Source organism: Mustela erminea, chromosome 5, assembly GCF_009829155.1.
Source record: "Mustela erminea isolate mMusErm1 chromosome 5, mMusErm1.Pri, whole genome shotgun sequence".
NCBI lineage: Eukaryota > Metazoa > Chordata > Mammalia > Carnivora > Mustelidae > Mustela > Mustela erminea.
Window position 1 is genome coordinate 83,898,489 of NC_045618.1, and position 22,427 is coordinate 83,920,915.

The following is a 22,427-nucleotide window of genomic DNA, read 5'->3' on the forward strand; positions in this document are numbered from 1 at the left end:
CCAGCTGTGCCCAAACATTCTACCTCCAAAGACCATTTTCATCAGTCTCATTTGTGAACAAGACCAGGACGTGTGATTTTACTCTGCCAGATCTGGAGAGTTTTTTTGTTTTTGTTTTTTGTTTTTAGTTTTTTTGTTTTTTTGTTTTTGTTTGTTTGTTTTTTTCTGTCTTTTTGATTTGTACCTGATTCCCTAGAATACAGGTCGTGGAGAAAGGAGTAGGGAGCTGCTGGCTATTACTACTGGATCTGTGTCAAATAGTGTCCTGGGCACTTCACATACATCATCTCATTTAATCCTTGAACAACATGGCAGAGAAGCTGGTGATAGGTTCATCTCTCTGGTAACTGTTTTTCTCTGAGATTTTACTAACTAGCTCTAGGTCACACACACACGCTAGGAGATAACAGATAAGTTCTATTTATAGATTGTCCCCTTAGTGACTCTCTGTAATCTTCCTCATCAACAGCACTTTACCAGCACCCGTTTCTATTTTGCCACAGAGAGCTTTTTAGAAACCCAGATTGCATTAAAATGTATTTATTCCTTACTCTTTGCTAGGTCGATGCTAGAAAACTGTCACAAATATTGAGATTTAGCCCTTGCCACAACTCTTTGGGCAAAGAATGATTATGTCACTGTATAGATGGGGACACCAAGGCCTGCATGTCAGGTGTCTTACCCTCGTTCACCGGCTGGTAAATGGAAGAGCTGAGACTAGAAATGGGGGTTTCTGTCCCTCAGAATTGTGTTCTAATAAACTACAACTGTCTTCCCGTTTTTTAAGTACTCCTCCATATTCAGATGAATAAAAATGTGACAACCCTTTGACGAGTATGACAGAGGACAGAGCTAGACCCAGGCTGACATGCTAACTGTGTAAGAAGTTCCTTCTAAAAAAGTCATGTGAGAAGATGAGGCAAATACACTTCTGAAGGCAATACAGGAAGGGAGAGTGCTTCCTCTTCTTCTTGACTGGGAGTTATATTATGAGGAAAAGAGACAGAGGTGGCTGGCAGCGATGTCACAAGTAAAAGTGAACTTGACCCAAGACCATCAGTGACCACATAGTCCCTCTCAGATTCTGAAAGCCCCAAAGTGAACTGTCTTCAAAGGGAGGAAAAGAGTAAACCTAGTGAGTTGAAAGAACAAGATGAGCACTGAGTATTTCCTTCTGAGTGCTGAGGAGGCTTGTTTCAACAACATTTTGGAAATTCCAGGAGACCTTGTCTTTCTTCCTTCCCACCTAGAACATGGAACCTCACTGAAGGTGAGGCAATGGTTTTCTGTAAGACATAGTTCTTGGGAAACAGGCTTCTTCTCTCCTACACATAGTGTTCTTGGTTTCTTTCTTCTCTGGCTTAATAAAAATTCACTAAACAATGCAGGGGGGATAGGAGGTCCTTTTTTGCCTTCTCAATTGCTTCTCCAACACATAAAAGAAACTTTTGTATTCTCTGATTCCTTAATATGGTTTTAGTTCACTCCTGGGTATATTAATAATCTGTTGTAAAACTAGTCTATGGGGATTTGACGGATCTTGGCTGCAAACTTGAATTATTGACTGCTTGTGGGATCCAAGAGTTAGAGGGACTCCAAAAGCGATTCCAGGTAACTCCTCTGTTTATAACACTTTAAAAGCTCTTGCCATCATAAGAGATACAAGGAAGGAGAGACTGGAGACCAAGTGGGCCCAGAAAGAGTATCCTTTTCGATGAGTGAAGTGAAGGACACTATTGGTAGTGTGAGGTGAGGTAGAAGCCTTAAAATTACCCTTTCCATAGCATGTGGACATCTTTGCATATGAAGAGAGTTTCTCATTTTCATGAAATTGGAAGGAAAGTCACTGTAGTGGTAGAGTCCTGGATCTTAGGGAAGTAGGCTTGTTTTCTGTATTTACATAGTGAAGAAAAACAAGGGAGAGGGAGATCAGTCCAAAATGATGAGCCTGTAGGAGCAGTGGTATGGAGACTCCTAGCAGGAGAGGATAAAGGGTGGTTTCCAGAGGACAATGAGAGCTTGATTTTGATGTATTTTCCTATAGAAATATACTTAGGAGTGTGAATCACAGGTGATTATGTTGTTTGACCATCATCTAGAAGAACTTGTTCTTAAGTTGGGATCCTTCGGGCTGGATGAGGGACCTCACCAGGAAGCATCACTTTTGTAGACTCAGGGGATAGTAAAATATTGATTTTTTTTAAAGTGATATATTCCCCATCTCTCAGCCTACCTTGAACTCTGGACAGTTTTGTAGCTTTCTCCAGGGTTGTCCATCTTCTATATCGTGTGGCTGTTGCTTGTTGCTTCTAAGGGTATAAACATTCTCAAGTCACTTAAAAAAATCCTGGGTATTCTCCTACCTCTCTTCCTTGCCCATCCTTTATCCCTTATTCTCCTTCCTTTCACTTACAAAATCCTAAAAAAAGGAATTTAAGGTGTGGAATTGGTGGTTGTCACCTCTCATTTATTCCTCAGTGGACGGCAGTGCTCCCTTCCAAGGTCTTCAGGGCTCTCCTGTAGCATTTGACATAGTTGAAGAGTCACTTATTCAAATGTTCTGCTTTTCTTCTTTGTAAGTAGGATACCATCACCTCTTTATCTACCTCTTACCCTCTGATGGTTCATTCTCAGGCTCCTTGCTGATTCTCTTCCCTCTCTATAAATGCAGATGTTCCTCCCGCTGGTCCCTAACCCTCTCTCATTCTGCCCTTCTGTGGCTTCTCCACCTACTGTATGCTATTGACTCACAGTGCAGTCCTCCCCTCAGTCATACCTCTACCCTGAAGCCTCAGGTCTACCAGACATCTCCTCTCCCCGGGCCTGTCCTAAAGACCCCTCCAGTTCCACGCCCTACCTTCTTAGCACCTTCTCTTCTAAGTCCTGTTGTAGGGAATGATTGAAACTTCTCTTCCGTTTGCCACCCACACACCTGGACTTCCCCTGTGTTCTTCCTCTTCTGTTAATAGTCAATTTATAAATTCTCCCATTCTTACCTTCTAAATTCCTTTAGAACCAAACTCATCTCTACAGTCTTTCTGACTTATTTCCCAGGATTAACTCATCATCATTTCTTGCCTAGACTATGCAATAGCCATAATTTCATCTTCCCTGCAAACACAAAGCTATTCTGTGCATTGCTGCCCTTTTGATAGAACACATACGTGTGCTTACGTTCCTTTTCTACTCAAATGCTTAGAATGGATTCCAATCAATGTGTGTAAATTATGAACTCCTTGGCAGTGTTTGTAAGGCCATTTGTGACTTAGCCGACAGATGTCTCGCGACATTTCTTTCCCTACAGGGGAAATGAATGTATGTTTTGCTGAATTTACGTATGTTTTATTGAATTGGTACCACTGTGTAGACTCTTCCCTCTACCTCAACCACACATCTTACCACCATTTTGCCTGGAAAATTTCTCTTCTTTCTAATCCAAGTATCTTCCTCTCTTTTAAATCTTTGAATTTCACCGAAGTTAAATATTCCCTTTCCTGAGAGCCTCCAAAGAAACCGTTACTGTATAACAGTTTATATTTCTGTCTCCCCAGTCTCTAAATTCCTTGAGTACTGACTCCTGCCATTTCTCGAACTAGGTTAAGTGTCTCCCAGCTCAGGGCCTTGATTCTTGGTTTTCCTTCAGCTGGATGTCATGCCACTCCTTCACTTGATCCTTTTCTCTACTCAGATGGAGTGTTGGAGACGTCTTTCCTGATTTTGTTTTTATATTATACAGAAATTCCTACCACCTTTCCCCCTTCTTCCCTTTATTTTTTTCATGCTACTTACATAATGAAATATGTGTGTATTGTTATTGTTGTTGTCTGACCCCCTCCCCCCTCCCCACCATGTCAGCTCCATACGGGCATGTTTGTCTGCTTTGCTCACGTTCCTTTGGCTTATCACTAGAGGGCCTGGCACTTAGTAGGCCCTCAATTAATACTTAGGTGAGTGTTTGAATTCTGTCCTTTGCAACCAATGTAATACTTGGCACAGAGGAGACCCGCAGTAAAGTTTTATTTAAAAAAAAATAAACGTGGAGTATGCATTTGACCGTGCTTAAATAAATTGCCATGTCTGAACCCACTAAACTGAAGAGACCAGTAGCTTCCTGGAAAAAAAGAATCAAGACAGCTGGAAGACAAATAAAAATGACTGGCTAGTGGCAAAGTCCATTCTCATCAGAATGCTGGTTCAGTTATTCAGTTCAGATTTTTGGCAAGTGATGCAGATTCTTTTTCAGAAAATGTTGATTGATTGCACAGTTGTACCCACTTCATTTGCAAACCTTCATTATCTCTTTTTCCTTTCCTCCCTCCGTCTGCATTTAGAAGGGGAGGAGCTGTGTATAATTCGACAAAGCAATTTTTGTGAATAAACCAACTTACTGGCTGTTGCTTTCAGTCTCGTGGTTCCACACCGAATGCAAGTGTCTGCTTTAGTCCTGGGTTCTCCCTTGCCTGGGTCTATTGCATTCCTTCCTTTGCCTATTCATTTGATACCTCATCCATTCAAGGAATCATTTATTCAGTCCCCTTTAGTGCCCAACCTGGTACAGGATACATGTGGACACTTGGCTGTGGTCTAAAGCCGCAGTTCTTGACTCGAGGTCAGTGGACGGGTTGCAGAAGCTCTCTGGGATTTTCGTAATTGTATACACCAAGTTTTTTGTTTGCATATTCCTTCAGGAAGAGCGTATACTTAAACAGCTGTTATTCAAAGCGAGCAATAGGTTAAGAACCTCTAATGGAGAGAGAGGCTCAGGCTGAACCCTGACTCTAAATAATAGGTCTTCAAATTAGGGTTTTTCTCCTTGTTATGTGTCATGGTGGTGGTAAGTAGGAAAGAGTATGCTTGTGTGTGTCCTCCAGTGTGGATCTGACAGTCTGGGCAGCCTGTTTACTATCTCTATGGCCCAAATAGTGTCCCTGTGTCTTAGCTTCTAACTCTGCCCAAGTCAGAGACTGTGTAGGTTCCCAAGAGGCAGATGGCAATGACGATGCAGACCTTGATCTGCTAACATAAGCAAGACCTACTGCCTGCTCACTTACCATTGATAATTGTGTGGACTTTTGTTGATATGAAATCAGAAGGAAGATGGTGGGGTTTTAAGAGCTGATTTTGGTTTCCAGTGGCAGTGGCTGTGTACATTTACCTAATCAAGTTATGTCTGAGGCATTCAGCATCTTAAAATGAATGCCAATTACTGCTGGAATAGGCCGTGAGTGAATCCTTCAAAAGAAAATTCAGTGGGCAGTTGCTGACACTCAGTGAATTGCTGGCGCTTTGCCCAAGTATGTGTGAAATGTTTGCACTGGTTTGAGGCCCTGATTGCAGTTGGCTCACAGGGTTTGTGGTGACACTGTAGATTTGATATCATGCCACAGGAAAGGCAGAACTGCGGGACAACGTACAGAGAAACAAAATATTCCCAATATTAAAAAAATTAATTCAAAATATTTCTAATATTTAGGAAAAATGCAGTGCCAATATTTCTGTTAAAATTGGAATTAAGATAGTGATTTAGAAAAGTCATCTTTGGCCTATCCTCTGCTTTTCATACCAGCGAGGAGAGAGCTGACATGTGCTGAATGCCTCCCTTGGGCTCAGCACGGGGCTCTAGAATGCTCATTTATTCACAAATATTTATTGTGCACCTTCTGTGTTCTGGGCCCTTTTCTGTCAGGGTTTCAGCAGTGCACAGAATGATTTCCCCAGCTTATGAAGGTAAAAGACTAGCAGAGGAGAGAGATGGTATGCGAATAAGTTCTAGAAGGGAAATTAAAGGAGGGCTGCGGTTGTCACAGGTCTCATGACAGCCCTAGGAAACATTAACCCTTCTGACAGATTGGGAAGTTGAGATCCACAGAACCTACCTTGTTCAAGACCACCCAGCTAATTAGAGACAAATGGAAGATTGAAAACTTGGTCAATCTGACTCCAGAACCCAAACTCTTTCCTCTGCTCCTAACTGTCCCCCATTGAACTCCTCCTGCAAGCAGAGGGCAGGAAGCATTTTGGGGATGTCCAACAATGAGGACCTAAATCATGGCAGTCCCCTTCAGAACACCCAAGGGAATGTGACAGTCTGGTTGGTGACTGTTGTCTTGCACGGTACGAAGCTGTCTGCTGTGATGTAGGCATGAGGGGACCCCACTGTCAGCTGTGGTGTTTAAGCATTGTGGGGGTTGTGGAAGGTCAGGGTCCTCAGACCAAGCGCAGTGGACCTTGGTCTTCCTTGGTATAGTCACATGACTATAAAGCTACGGTATTGAGCCTCAGGAAGGTGCTGTGGTAGTGGGGGGACTCAGCCTCTCCGGCAATTGTAGGAGTGTGACATTCCAGCGGTGTTGCCGCTTAAGGAAAAGCAGGTTGGAGTGTGCAAGATCATGAGCCCAAAACCTTGCTGTGTGTCACTATGTCAGTGTGCATTTGTCCTTGCCTTCATAGATGACTAGTGGATCTCAGGGCCTGTGTGTGTGCACACGTGCTGCTGAAGTGAGCTCTCAGGGTCTTAACTGTTGTATTTCGCTGTCCTGGAAAGATCATCTTCCATACCCCAGTTCTACCATACCCCTGCTCTAAGGCTTTTCCTGCCCCACTCTCCCTGTCTAGTCAGAGGTGAGAGTTGGTAATTGCACATTTATCACATTTTATTCATTTGCTTATGTATCAGTCTCCCCACTAGACTCTGATCCCCTGGAAAATCAGGGTCCTTTTCATTAGAATATTCTCTGAGCCTCAACACATGTTTTACCTGGATGCCTTTAGCTTTCTTCTGCTGAGGTAAAAAGAAAGCATGTAGAAATGAAAATAGGAACCTGGCTTACATCTCTAGCACCTAGGTCAGTGAGGTTAATATCTTTCATACTGCTATGTATTCACTAAATTTTGGATGAACACATGTGATACCATAGCTTGAGATGGTTAAGCTTTGGAAATTGATCAGAATAACTTTCAAGCAGGTGCTGTTATAAGCAGAGCATTGTGTCCTTTGAGCCAACCCCCCAGTGCTTCATGGAACTATTTATGTTGACTCTACTTTTGGCAGAAAGAAAGTCACTAAATACACTGCCAAGCATTGACGTGGCACAAGGGGGTGGGGGAGGGGTGCTGTCCATGAGAAAATGCGAATATGACTGAATATATGAATGGATGAACAGGAGAGAGAAGAGGAAGAGACGTTGCCTTCTTCCTCCCACAGAAGCACAAGCTGCTTCCAGCACACCCGGTGTCTCTTAGCTCCCTGTCGTATCAGTGGCTTAGGTGAGCCTGAATGAGGAATGGAGCATTAGACTGGAAGTAATAAGGTTGTGCTTGACTTAGCTCCAAATTTGTAGCAGATGTCACAGATGTCATAACATGGGATTTGGGGATCAGACTTGGAAAACAAAATCAAAGTCACAGATGTGTACCTCTTCCTTTTACCATCGAGTACTGACCTACATCATACTGATTCACTGATAATCTCGACACCCTGCTGTTGGGTAGAATCATACCACTAACTGTGGTGAGCTGCTGAGGTCAGAAGGGGGGACAATGGTATGGTGGTCCTCAACAGGAATTTAAGATAGTTTGAAAATGAAAGTGTAAACCTTTTTTTTTTTCCCCCCAGATGCTACTGAGTGAGCAAACCAAGTATAATGCCCATCAAAAATGCAAAATTCTCAAAATCTGTTCAGCTGATTGGTGAGGGAGGTTAGTGAGGGAGGTTATTTCTATCAGTTAAAAAACGAATTTTAAACCTGGCAGAGTTAGTGTGACATTGAAATGGCAAATCTGATGTGATCTCTTTTTCTGGTTCAGAGTTGTGATCAGAGAGAACTTTGTGTCTTTTTATCAACTCTGCACTTAATTCATGAGAACACACAGTGTTTCTTCCTGACACAGAACAGGTGATGTGTAGAGGAAAGTTGTCATTGGAAGAAAAAGAATTTACGTAAGAACAAAGACAATGACAGCGACAAAAGATCCTCAGAACAATAGCCTGTGGATTGCACTCAGAAAGCAGAAAGCAGAGCACCTTCATACATCAGGTCCATGTTCAGGCTCCAAGCCTAGGCCAAGGTCTAGGTCGCCCACTCTCTGTGGCTCACTTGACTTTCTGTCCCACAGGACTGCCCCACTCAGTGGTTTGCATCTTAGTCTTTTGTCTTTGTGTATGGAGTACCTAGTAGAGCACCTGCCACATGGGAAGGGTCAATACATGTTTGTTGCTGTAGCTCTGAAGCCAGAAATAGCTTCTATCTTCTCTCTGAGCTCAAATTAAGACTCCCCACCACTCAAAGATTCTACATTCTTCATTCTTTTTTTTTTTTTTTTTTTGGTAATATTTTATTTATTTATTTGAGAGAGAAAGCATAAGCAGCGGGGAGGGGCAGAGGATGAGGAAGAAACAGATGTCCTGCAGATAAGGAAGCCCAAAGTGGGGCTCAATTTCAGGACCGTGGGATCATGACCTGAGATAAAGGCAGATGCTTAACCCACTGAGCCACCCAAATGCCCCTACATTCTTCATTCTGAAGTCACTTGATAACTGCCACACTCTTAAAACTTAAATTGATAAGGGGTGAAATCCACCCTATTCCACATCTTTGCTGGAAATTCAAAGGTAGGAATTAGTCATGATCAATAACCTTATTTTGTAAGGAAAAGAGGACATTCTCCTACCTTCGTTGTGTAAAGGGGATTAAATAGTTAACTTTAAGCTTTGCCATTCAAAGCAACCCCTGTAGCAAATTGTTAAAGCCAAGAAACATATTTAGCAAAGACTCAGATGTCTTTTAAGTTATTACTGGACTTTGGTCCTTCAAAAGTGCCCTCTTTTTTTTTTTTTTTTAAAGATTTTATTTATTTATTTGACAGAGACAGATCACAAGTAAGCAGAGAGGCAGGCAGAGAGAGGAGGAAGCAGGCTCCTGGCTGAGCAGAGAGCCCGATGCGGGGCTCGATCCCAGGACCCTGGGATCATGACCTGAGCCGAAGGCAGAGGCATTAACCCACTGAGCCACCCAGGCGCCCCAAAAGTGCCCTCTTTTTATATACATTGCTATTTTGGCATGATTAAGAAAGTGAAATTGGAATAATCCAGTAATCCCTTCCCTTTGTAGAAAGTCCTGCTAGGAATTATAACAAACATCCTCATCCATTGTCCAGTCTGAAGCGATGCTCGTCTCCATCTCCGCTGATGCCTTCTGGAATCTCTTAAGGATCCCCCTCATGTACCCTACCCAGACCATGGATCATGCCTGCATCTTCCTGAGGTTTCTGTCCAAGAGATGTTGGTTGTCACAGCTCCGTCATTCCTTCAGGTGCTGTCACTCCAAGCAGCAGTGTCACCCAGAGCCTGAAGAATGTCATTGTCAAGGGGAAGTTTGGGTCCTTTCCTGGAGAATGTTTTCGCCCTTTATCCTAGCCCATCTAAGGGACATATATAATCGTTCCTATAGTAACTACCAGATTGTCAGAAAAAAGCTATTATTCATTTTCCCCAGTTACAAATGGAGAAATCCCTGCTTTGGTAGCTAGACCCTCCCATTTCCTTCAAGGAAGAGGAAGGCATGGTGGGCAACATGAGTCTGAAAGAAATGGTGGAATGAAGGAAGTCCCTGTAATTTGTTGCTGGCCAAATACACAGAAGCGTTTTCTGTACTTACTATGGTAATGCTTTGGAGCTGTTTCCCTTTTAGATGACTTTGCCTTTTGGATGTAGAAAATCATAAACGATTTCAGAACCATAGGGCCAGTGTTTAGTTCTTCAGACAATATGAAGTGCACGATACACAAACCCCAGACTAAACAAATTTATTGAATGTTGTATGTTTTCCCCTTAGTTCTTTCTAGTTGAAGCCATATATGTAGGCTTTTTTGGCGGGGGGCGTGAGGAGAAAAGCAGACATGGTTTCTTTTTCCCAAATTAAGTAATTCATTTGTACATATTAATACTTTCACAGTCATATCATCTCTAATGCTTTTGGCTAATGCATTCAATCCATACTTAAATTGTAGGAGAAATTTAAATATGTGTTGCATCAAAGAATTTTTAAATCAGCATACAGCTTCTTAGAGTTTCAATTATTTTACTGGATTAAATACCTCTTTTTTGGTCTAAATTGGTAATATAATGTGTTCATAGGTTCTGGGATATGAATTATACAGATATATTTTGTGATGTTTCAAAATGACTAAATAAGAATTGAGAAATAAAGCCAAAGTGCACCATTCCTGAAGAGAAGAGGTTATTTTCCTTATATTTATCATTAATCATTCACATGCCCCATGAACATTGCTTGTTCCCATTTCTCCTCTCTGGTCATCTGTATTTCAAATAGCAAAAACACTAATATTGGTGCAAGTACATCGAAAAACATTGCTATCATTTGTTTGCAGATGTTTGCATGATACATTGTCTGGAAACTCCACATGTCATGGCAGGGGCAGCAGGGTTTCGGTGATGGGGCTGCTATATTGGTTAAGTTGGTACCGGGCTCGACTTCTTCCAGTCTCTCCTCTTCCTCCCAATCTGAAACTACCCCCCGCCCCTGCCCTGTGTCTATGCCTTGCACAACCAGTGAGAGGCTTACAGTGGAAAGGATGCAAGTTGTGAACACAGGTGGTAGGCAGAGCTGTGTGTGTCAGTTTCAGAATGAAGATCTGGTCCCATATTAAGTGAAAACATAGCCATTTTTATTTTGATAGAGAAACACAAAGCGCACACACTCTCCTTATAAACTTCCGAGGCTCCTTCCTGGGAAAACCCTTCCTTGGCTCCCCTTGCCCTACAGTGAGGAAGGCTAATTGAGATTCTTGAAGGCAAATCCCTTTTCTTTCCTTCCGTAGCCATGGAAAGACTCATTAAGCATTCTCTACTCCATTCTTTCCCAGACCCTGACTTTGCTTGCCCCAAGTGCTAACGCCCAGGGAGCAATGTCCGGTATTCCATTAAGCATGCCCTCTCCTCCTTCCTACCCCCCAAGCTCAGTGTGGGAACAGAGCCTTGCGCCTTGAAGGATGAGTTCAGGGGGCAGCCATGAAGCTTCCCTTTTCACGAAGTGGATGATTCCATCCCTGAAATACTACCCCCAGAACTTTCAGGCTACGTTTAGCCAGTCTGCCTTACTGCTCCCCATGGAGAGGGGTCCCGTGAGAAAATGTCTCTAAAATGGCCTTCCCTACTTGCCAATGATGACTCTTCCCTAATGAAACAATCCTTTGGAAACCCTGCCTCACAATATCCTACTCCTCTTGGCTTCTATTATCTCTTTCAAATGCTCTCTTAAATAACAAGCCCCTTTCTCTCCCCTGCCTGTCCTTTACCTTCCTGTGGCGAACTGTGCTGGTGAGGAGCCGGGGCGCTCCACCTTCTCTGGAAATGGGGGTGGGGAAAGTTAGGAAGGAAAAGGGCAATGTGGGACACAAGGCAAGTAGGGCCGTGACTTTTCCCCCTTTCATTATGTGTGTCCACTGAGCTGTCCTGTTTCTGTTTTGTAATGGGTTCTTCTGTGGCAAGCTGACCTTTTGGCTGAATAGGTCAAACTCCCACTGAGTGCTAATCCTCAGCCTTCCTGGCGATTGTGTATCCCCGAAGGTGACAAGCACTGGTTAGGAATATGACTGGGGTTGTGTGTGGTGTATTTCCCAAAAGAGGGATTGTCTTTTACTGCACTGAATTAATTCTCAAAGAGCACCCCACAAGGTATGTGAGTCAATACTGGAATATTTTTGCCGTTGTTGTTGAGGGACAAGACTAATTGTTCAGATAACATGTTTCAGATTGTGGTTTCCTTCTGTGTCTTCCATTTTTTTAATGAGGGAAAAGTCAAACTCACCATTCTAATGATTCATCCCATCTTTCTAGATTTCTGAAACAATCAGGATTTCTTGGGTTGGTTTTTTAAAAAATCCTTCACCCTATATATGGCTTCCATTTAAAGTCTCTTCAGATTCTAGGTGTTTTATTTTTAACCCTGGCAAAACAGGAGAGCTGCAGTGTTTGGTTCATAATTATGTGATAGGCCTCAGTTTGTTTTGAATTGCTTAATTTTTTTTTTTTTCGGACTGCTTATTAGGTCTTATAGCACCAGTTACCTGCAGTAATTGTAGGTAACGCTCAGTAACAACGTTTAATAGTCAGAAATTTTCAATTTCAAGTTGGTTCTCAGTCAATGTTGAATCACATTTGAAGTTGAATTATTGTATTTTTTTTTTTCTTTTAACCGTTTGTATAAGCTGTTCACCTTCCCCAGTTCTCACACCTCACTGTCACTGAGTTAGGGACATACTACTCACAAATAAAAGATTATGTATTCCATTTATTTAGCAACATGTTGCTTTTGATTTCGTCTGGTCGACTTAATTATAATGTCCTTTAAATTTCAAACCCATACGTGAAACGAAGTCAGTAGATGAGATGAAACCACGACCCCTTCATCAGTAAGTGTGCACTTGTCTGGACTGTGAGTCGCTCTAGAAACGACTGACGCCCAAAACACAAAAAATAGAGAATACCTCATAAGCAGTCTATTCTTTCTCTGAAAATGATGGACCTCTTTGGGTCTTCTTAGGCATTAATGATATTCCATTAGCAACATGACATTAACATAAGGCAACAAGATAACTGTACCTGCATCCTTCCTGAATAACTGGATGATTGTCTCAGGTCCCCAAATGCGATAGGATGAAAAGTACAAAACAAGAAGTGCATATTTAACATCGCTTCGTTACCAGTAATGCCGGAGTCAGAGGAGGGCTTCTACCACGGGCATAATGGGCTCCTGTTTAACATATTTATGTTGGCTGTAAAATTAGGAACTGTCATTACAGCCCCACATCACCTGCGTAAGTGCAAAACATATAAATCAAGAGAAGTTCCAGTGACATAAAAATGCCATCGAATAGAATAGCATGAAACCACTTACAAGACACTTGTGTCTGATGCTAGCATGTACGGGGAGGCACACCTCGGGTTCTGGAGAACCTGAGGAACAAAGAAGGGTAACTAGGCAGGTAGGGCTCGTGGATGTAACACTGGTGAAGATGTGTGGGATCCCCAGGCTGATGAATAAGTTTTTTTGAAAAAATAAAATTCCTAATTATTTATGCATTTGCAGCATTTACTTCAAGAATAGCCTGAGCCCTAAGTGAAGAAAAGGCAGGAAAAGAAAGGCCATCATCAGGGGCCAGACTTGAATAACCCCTGTAAGCACCCCACTGAAGTCAATGTTCTGTGCTTCCAGAAGGCAGTTGGGCTGCCATCTGTTGTTACTGGAGCATGCCTCTTGGGCCTCCTAGTAAATAAAATGCTCCTTATACTTGCCGTGATGTTTTAAGGTCCTCTCTAGGTTGGTGGCTGTTGCTCTCCTGGCCTCTTCTTCATCCAGCTTTTTGTAGAATGGTCTATGTCCTCCCAAACCAGGACATTTCCTCTGTGAAGTGCAATGATTTATTTTGAACTTCAAAACTGAAAGTCCTGAAATGCCCACAAATGATGAATTATTATTAATAAGGAGCTTTCTGGATCCTAATTATTGCCTCAAAAAGAGACTGGACACTTTTGAAGTTTTTCAACTGCCTCCCCTCCCTCCCAGAAGCTCCCTACAACAATCTTAAAAAAAAAGAAAAAAAAAAAAAAAAGACTGCAGATTTTATTCATGTGGGATCATTCACACCAAGCTACCATAATGTGCAATTAACACTCTAGAAACTGAAAACAGTATTCAGCAAGACAGCTGCATTATCAAAAATGCCAAAGGAGTTTTGAAGGGAGTAATGTGCATGTTAGAATAGGAAATTAATCAGAAATGTGCACATACACACACAGCAGTAGTGTCTTAAATATATCTGAATATTAAATTTTTAAAAATCTCAAGTCTATACTTATAGCAAAGATTAATGTTAGGATAGAAAACTGATTTTTCTATTTTAAAATTATTGTGTGTTTTGCTTCTGAAGCAAACGAGGAAGTTAGAATAGAGGTTTCTAAGATCCCTTCCAGCTGGAATATTCTTTGATAATAATCACTCTTCAATTATATTTTATAAATTTTCCCATTGAAAAAAAATGCCCCTTTTATTTCCTCTTGCCAGTCATAATGATACTTAACACTCATGCTATTTTCAAAGTGCCTTTCAGACATTACAGACACTAACTCACAATGGCAGGGGTAAACTGCCTGCTTCTGCACAGCACAATAATCATAAGTACATTTATATTATAATCCCTACTAAGCTATGGATCCAACCGACTGAGTAACTGAAATGAAGCAGAATTACCCCAGCAGCATTTTGCTGGAATTTTCTTGTCAACTAGCTGAAAGTGTTTTTTAGAAATAAGGAAGTAGGGTTTTGGTCTTATTTCAGTTCAGAGTGTGTAGGTTTGAGGAAGGTCGAGCTTCATAATAAAATTTGCAAGAAAAACAGGACAACTTGAGAAATTTATTTATTGGAAATAAGGAAAAGATCTAAATATTTCCTTCCAGAAGTTACCATGAAGCAGATTTTTATGTGTGAGAACTTTAAAAAAATAAATAAATAAAAAGGAAGAATAACCAGAGTTGAAGGCACAAGGTGACCTCATGCAAAAGAAAATTAGTAAAGGAAAGACCCTCGATCCTGGATCCCACAAATACCCGGCCTTAGGCTCACCTTTGTTAAGGATAATAGAGGCTTCTCGAGTGAGGGGCTGGCAGACAACACATGTAGGGTCTGCCAGGAAGGGACTGGCAGACTGTAAGTCAGCAGGAGACCCCAAGGTTTGGGATAAGAAAACAGTCCCTTCCCTGGTGAGGCACGTGCTAGGTGGGAGTCTACCTGGGCTTCTTGTAGGTCCTGTAGGAATAGTTACACATGAGTGTTCAGTAAATATGAAATCCAGCCACCCTGAGACACTTAACACTAGTGCAAACAGTCATTAATGAGAATCTCTTATCCAACATGTTGTGCTTATGAGATTGTGATAAAGTTATTGCATTAGAACATAAAAAAATTATCCTGTTTGCTTTTTCCTAGCCTAGAAGGTATGAAAACTTTATGTCCTGGGGGATTTGGGTTGGGACAGAGGGCAGTACATGGGCAGGCAGTGTATGTATGCTTTAAAAATAACAATTCTTACATTTTAAGAAGATCAGTTTGCTAATTTATTTTAAAGGAATATAAACATTCGTGGTTTTGCTCCAGTGTAGGAAACGCAGCCCAAAATGCACATGGAAAAGGGAAGAAATCTAAGTGTAGTTTTTCATGTTTGCAGAAATTAATATTCTGAGTTGAAAATTTGCTCAGACAACTCAGAATCAAAATGAACCCTGTACTGTGTTTCTTTCAGAGCTCTTTGGGGTAGTAAACCACCTAGTGATATGTAGTCAGCGGGAAAATGATCTAAAGGTGTGAATCAGAGCTCCAACTTAATTTGTTTTCTTCTTTCTTTTCTTTTCTCTCTTTTTCTTCTTCTTTGTTTTTTAATAAGTTATAGGTGCACAACGAAGGAGAAGCCCCAGTGCACTGGCCATTGAAGTATTTGAAGCACATTTGGGAAGTCACATTTTGCAGGTAATTAAAAGAGAAAGAAACTTACTTGTGTTTTACAAAGCAAAATGCACGTGTTTAGTCTTTATTTAAAAAATATTTTTAGATATTGGCTATGTGGATGACCGTTGTTGATTCTTAGAATTATGAAATTCTTACAAATTTATTTTTTTTCTTTTTAGAAAGCCATCCCTTGAGAGAATATTAATGAGAAAGGGAGGGCAAGTATTATTTGTGCTGTAATAATTGAGATAAATTGCACTATTCAGTTGATGCAAAATGTATAGTAGCTGGCTGTTCCCAGAATGACTGTGTGTGTGCTGCATTTCTAAGTGGATATATGTGTGTGTCTTTGGAGCTATATATTGTTTTTGGAAGAGCAAAATTTTGTTGTGACAGTAATGTGACATTTTTATGTGCTGCCAAATTTCAGTTGTTCTTTGCTTGAGTTTGTATTCATAAGCGCTTTCAATCTTAACATTTGCCTCCCCAAATTACAAGCTTTCTCAGAATGAAATTTTAAAGTATATTTTAAGTAAAAGGAGACGAATAATCATAATTGATTTTTGCCAATGAATTCCATGACAAGTCAGTGTGAGGGTTACTAGGATGGAACTGTAGTCATTTAGTCCGAGATAAGATTCATCCCAAACCCTGCCTCTCGCTTACTCAAAAAACATTTTTTTCTTTAAGACTTTGCGGTGACTTGGGCATATCCAGGGATAATTGTCCTACATTGTTTCTGCTTCCAGGACAAATATGTTGACATGGCCAGAGCTTGCTTTTTCTTTTCTTTTTTTGAAACTATGTGAGATACATTTTTGATACGGAATTAGAGAAACAGATATGTTTGGGATAGTTCGGCAGATTATTTGGAAAACTTGCCTATGCTTTTCATTGGACCTAGCTTATTATTTCTGATGATATGTATCCAGAAAAACTGTTAACATCAGATCCCCCGTGTTCTAACCCCAGGAATTCTCTGAGCTGGTTCATGGGTTGGCAACTTCAAAAATCCTCTGAGACCCCTGTTTGAAGGACACATTCTTACTAAATCAGAATCTTCAGGGTGAGGTCCAGAAATTGATGAATTTTAACAGTCTTTGGAGACAATTCTGATAATTCATTAGGTCTGAGATGTCACAGTTATTACTTGCAAATTTAAGGCCCTGGACAGCCTTACTTGGTTCATTTTTGTTTATTCTGATGTTTGCCCTTTTCCATTAATATCCGTTAAGTTGCTATATAACTGATGTTTGCTGAAGTACACCTTGGGATTTGCTACTCTATTGTGCACGCAACATTTTGAGTTACCTTGGCAGTAGATTAGTTTCAGGGATACAGAAAGGATATTTCTCCCTAGATCTTCAAATTTTTATTTCCTCTTTTCCTTTACATGCTTTGTTCAGAATCTCCTTTATAAGTTTTGTATGAGCAGTGCTGTATATATAAATATACATAAATAATAAATATAAATATAATAATACAAGTATACATCTATTTTTATGTATAGTGAAATTCTGATGTGATTTGGGATGACTCCTGTTCATAGTCTGAAGCAGTCAGTGCAGAAGACTTAGCCTGTGAAAGAAATGGTCCAAACAGTAGCCTCCAATTATTATCCTCTCAATTCACTCTGAAATTTGTGTCCAGAGTCCTCAAGGAAGGGTGACTTAGGAGCTTCAAGAATTTAAAACTGCTTTATTATTTTTTTTAAAGATTTTATTTATTTATTTGACAGAAATCACAAGTAGGCAGAGAGAGAGGGGGATGTAGGGAGATGTGGGGCTTGATCCAAGACTCTGAGATCATGACCTGAGGCACAGGCAGAGGCTTAACCTACTGAGCCACCCAGGCGCCCCTTAAAACTACTTTAAAACACAAAACTTAGGAGTTTGAATTGAACGGAAGCTTAATGTAAATAGAGTAAGTATATAATGATTGCTCCAAACATCAGTTCAACAGTTAGCATCATCGAGAGAGTGGGGAATCTAGAATGAGGCTGCTGAGCTCTTCTGCTCTTGGGATTGGTCTCACTCAACTTAGCATACTTTAAGAGAAACATGGACAACTGGATATCATTTGGAATACAATAACCATACTGGTGTGGGAACTAGAAATCATATCACATGAGGTGGATGAAGGGTTTGGTGACGTTTAGTTTGGAAAACCCGGAATTTAGAAAGAATGTTAATGTCCTTTCTCTGTATTTGAAGACCTCATGTGAGAAAAGGATTAGATACATTCTGTGTAGATTCAGGGTACAGGAGAGAGTAAGGGGGGAAAAATCACCTTCACTGAAGAAAACTAAATAGGGCTGTTCACATTTGGAATTTGGAGTATGTTCAAAGTATTTGACTCTAGGGGGAAGTAAAGGTGCCTTGGTAGGGATGCTTTCAAGAAAGTCAGGTCTCCAAGGACAATTGTACTAGATAATCTTGAAATTGTTGAAATTAGAATTTTTTTATCATTTGATTTTATTTACCAGTAGTTACGGAGGTGTGTATACTCCTCTAAATGAAATAATAGAATTGTGGGTAGTAAGGTGTTAGGGAACGGTAGTAACAAGTTTACCTTCTTAGAGAAGAGCCTTCTCTAAGCTGAGTTTTCTTCCCTCCTTGCAGGGGCCTCTTCAGCCCACAGACCCTTATCTGTATCACATTCTACAATACCTCAGTGGTCTGCAAGCATAAGATGGTTTCCATATTTTCCTTCAAGTAGATTCACGGTGGAATCTGGTAGATTCTTGAGGACAGGACAGGGATGAATTCTTTCTTCCCTCTTTCCTTCTCTTCCTTCACTTGCAAATACCTGATAAAAACCTGTGTAGTCAACAAGGAATGGGAAATGTGGAACTTGGAAGATAAGGTAGAAGTCAGTTCTGAATACTGGGGTGGGGTTCAGAAAATGCCTGTGATTTCTCTGCACCAAGTGCCATGACTCCCTGCCTGTGTCCCCAGTGATGTTTCATGGGACAGTCGTCTAAGGACCCATTGGTATAGAGAGTTCGGGATAAGGGATGAAGGTAGACTCCTTAATTTTTGCTTCATCCATCTTGTTTACTGCAATACATGTTTTTGCTATGTATATCTTATTAGCTGTGTATTGGAATATCCTTTAAAATTTGACTTCTTTTCTCCTGAGATGGAGAACATTTAACTTAATGGTGATTCTACCAATATAAGATCAACTGTTGCAAAGTCATTTTCCAATTTAATGGCCTAATACCAGTGTATGTAAGCATGGTCATTGGCCGGGCTGTGCCCTGGGCAGCTCTGAGACTACCGGTCTCATCATTCACATGGAAGCTTCTGGAATGACTGTGAGCTGTACTGTAGGCCAAGTAAACCTGCAGCTGTTTCAGGCATGAATGTCAAGATGGAGGTATCTTCTGCAGGAGAGTCGAGGGTTCAAATGATCCCAGCCTTGCAACAGCTAGACTGTGAAGTGTACGCATTGGGACTGAGTCAAGGCAATTTAGTTCACTTTATCCTTCTTTGACTTTTATTAATCAGATGAGGAGCAGAAAGGCAAAGGTTCAAGTTTAGAAATTGTGCTTTTTGCACAACCCCCTAAGAAAAAAATCCAAGAACTTTAGGTCATTATGTGGGGTCTTTCCTGAATGTAGTATATGTGACTCAGCACTAATTTGGTTCCTGCTTTGGAAGCTCTCTTAGGGCATTGCTGTTCCCACTTCATGACTTCCTTAATACCAAAAAATATGAGTGTTATTTACTTTTACTTTCCCAACTTAGAGACCAGAAAGAATATTCATATTTTACTTATCAAAGTTAATGAGACACAAAATATTAACAAATATCATCTTGGTAACTCATGAAATTAACTAGTGGAATGACTTTCCCTTAGGTGTAGATTTATGAATGCAGTGCTTTAATTATTTGCATGTCCTTAGCAGAAGGTTTTACGTTTTTTTTTCTTTCTGTAAATAATGCTTACATAATTGTTATATAAAATTGCAGTTTTGTTTTTGCATATTCTATAGCAATCCTGTTGTATTCACCTCACAGGTGTTAAAACAATCAGCTCAGACCTGGTATATGGAAGATTTTTAAGGTCTGTGTTTGTATTCATTGTGAACCCAATATGGTGAGCTACCTATATGTATACATTATATTACTAATGTTGTGTGATACGAATCAGTGCTCAGAACTACTACATAGTTAGAAAGTGATTGAAGAATGGTCTTTATCCATAACTAGTTGCAGATATTAAAATAAATGACATTTTGTGAGCTAGATGAATGTAATCATAGTAAGTACCTCCATGTTTTTTTATTTAGCCTGTCTTGGGAGAATAAGAAGAATATTCTTTAAGAAACACCCTAATGGGGGATAAAGGTGGAAACATGGTATCCACATGTCATTTTGCACTTGGCTATATTGCATGAACCCTTCTATATCTGGGTCATTGCCCTTGCGTTATTTCTGGGCATTAAAACACTTTGCATTACTCTTAGAACATTTAAGCCCCAAACTTCAGGAGAATCCTGTGGGCAGATCAAGGGAGAACCATCAAAAACTCTGTAGGATTATAACACTTGAGTCTGACTTTGAGTTGATTAGAGAAGGCTGGGTACAGTGGTTACATGGCTAGCTTCCCCAGCAAAACTAGGGAGATATTTTTGCAAGGCTCATTTATTGGTAGAACAACCCTCTTAGAGAAGATGTAGATATTGCCATTGCCTTAGCAGAACAGTTTAATTAGGTGTGTATTTACCTAAAATGGTGGGGAGGAAAGGAACTCAAATGTAGCTGTTTTACTATTTGATAGGCAAAGGAGTCAGAGATTTGTGTGGGTGAGATGGGCGACACCACTTCTCAATGAAATGTCAGATTTTCATCACGAGGCTTTTCTTTCTTCCCTCAACACCTCAGCCATAGAATACAGAGTAGAATCCTATCTCAAGGGAAAGAAGGACCTAGGTTTTAAAAGCAAGCTGTTTGGGATCAGATTTGGGGAAAAAAATCAGATCAAGGTTTACCTTGCAATTTCTGATTCCATTACTAATGACATTTTGAAGATTGGTTAAGGACATGTCTTGGAATCATGACTAGTTTGTCTGCATACTACTTTGGTCCTGCAGAGTTATTGTCAGAGAAAAACATACAGGTTCCCTACCCGAAATATTTAAAAATGTGTAGTTGATATAATAAGGAAAACAATAGTATGTTGTGACATTTTATATCTTTGTTATTGTTCAAGTATTTGTAGTTACCGTCCTGCTCCAGTCTCTGAGACTAATTTGATTGTAGAAGACTAAGAAAAAGATTCTTCAGAGAAAATACATGAGCTCTACGGTCAGAGGAAGCTACTTATGATAATGTTGAGGTTGGGGGTAGAGAATGCCAAATGTATTGTTTTCAGCATCTCCTTGAATTGGCAAGAGAAAAACAAAAGGTTGGCAAGTACAATTCAAACATCTGGACAAAGCAAAGTGAATGATACCTAAAACAGCCCCAAAACTGACTAGTACAAGATCCAAATTATTTTATTTATAATGCTGCCTGGCCAAGCCAGTACTCATTTTACATTTGATGCCGGTGTTTTTAAAAGACTTCTCTGAAAAAGGGTGACAACATTTAAGTCTGTTGTTCATTTTATTGATGAATTGGAATTTCACCCTTATTTATTATTTTATTGGAACTTACAAAAGAAATGATTATCTCTAGGAAGTTGCATATTCTTACTCCCGATAGCCCTTGTTGGCAAAGTGGCATCCTGCTGGATATCAGTGCTAAAATAAAACACAATAACTTCAAATAATAGAGGTGTTCTTTAGCTGTGATAGAGGAAGGAGAGGAAGGTGAGCGACCCTATAGTCTCCCTGTGATCCAGAATGGTAAGAAAATGTAAAACTAAATATAGAAAAAGAGAAAGTTAGTGAATATATTTGCATATGCAAATTAGCTTAATTGATACTGCTTGCCTCTACAGGGATTTTTCATTACAAACTGGAGTGCTACATTGTTCAGCTCATATTGAGTAATTTAGTAACTAATGAGACCAGTTTGCACTAATTTGCATATGATAAATGAGCTTAATTGCAGTAAATAACTTGGAGGCATAATTACTTAATTTTCCTGTGTTGCACGGCTTTTAAGTTCACTTGTATGAACAACTCAAGATAATTTTGCATATTTAAATTAGTTGCTTTTAAATTTTCTTGAACAAAAAAAAAAAAAAAAAGGAACACACCTTATCAATTGAGCTGTAAAACAATTGGAAGTAAGGTTTACAGTGTTTTTATTTAAAAAGAAAACAAAGAGCAATAGAAATTTCTTCAGTCTATTGTTCACCTGTCTCACTTCCTTACCTCAAATAGGATACTGGCATTGATAGGAAAATGTTTTCAATGTTGGAAGTTAATTCACAACTTCTGTTAGAAATTGACCTGAGTTTAAACTGAAATACATTTATGAATGAATCATAACTTTGGAACTAGGGCTTATGACAGAATGTGTCTGTCCTTTATCTAGTTTGGCAACTGAGTATTAGAGGAGTCAGCTGGGTCTCCTGCCTGCAGCGTACGTGTCATGGAAGTTGCTGGGCTGCTACGAAGCCGGGGTTGCTCTGACCCGTGTGTGTATTTTCTATCTAGATTAATGTTTTATCCTTAGGAAATTGATTTCATTGGAGAATCTCAGTGTGGTTTGCCAAGGATTAGCTCACTGGTCTTCCCGTTAACCAAAGACTGTGTTTTATCAAGATCTCCATCCTCAAAAGTTGAAAAACTAAAGCACACAGAGGTTGATGGCCGAGCTATTAGTTCATAATACTGTATGGCTTGCTTTAGCATTGCATTTTAAGGGAAAAAGTAATTTATTATTCAAAATTAACAAGTCATATCATCTCATATTCATGATTGAGTATGAGAAAAATATTTTATGG

General features: G+C 40.1%; 1 protein-coding gene across 1 annotated transcript in view; it reads left to right on the plus strand.

The window, feature by feature from the left end:
• Nucleotides 1–22,427, plus strand: part of NPAS3 (neuronal PAS domain protein 3) — an 840,712-nt gene that overhangs the window by 394,746 nt on the left and 423,539 nt on the right. The window contains 1 exon segment of the mRNA XM_032344010.1: nt 15,466–15,542. Within this exon segment, the coding sequence (XP_032199901.1) occupies nt 15,466–15,542 (77 nt within the window).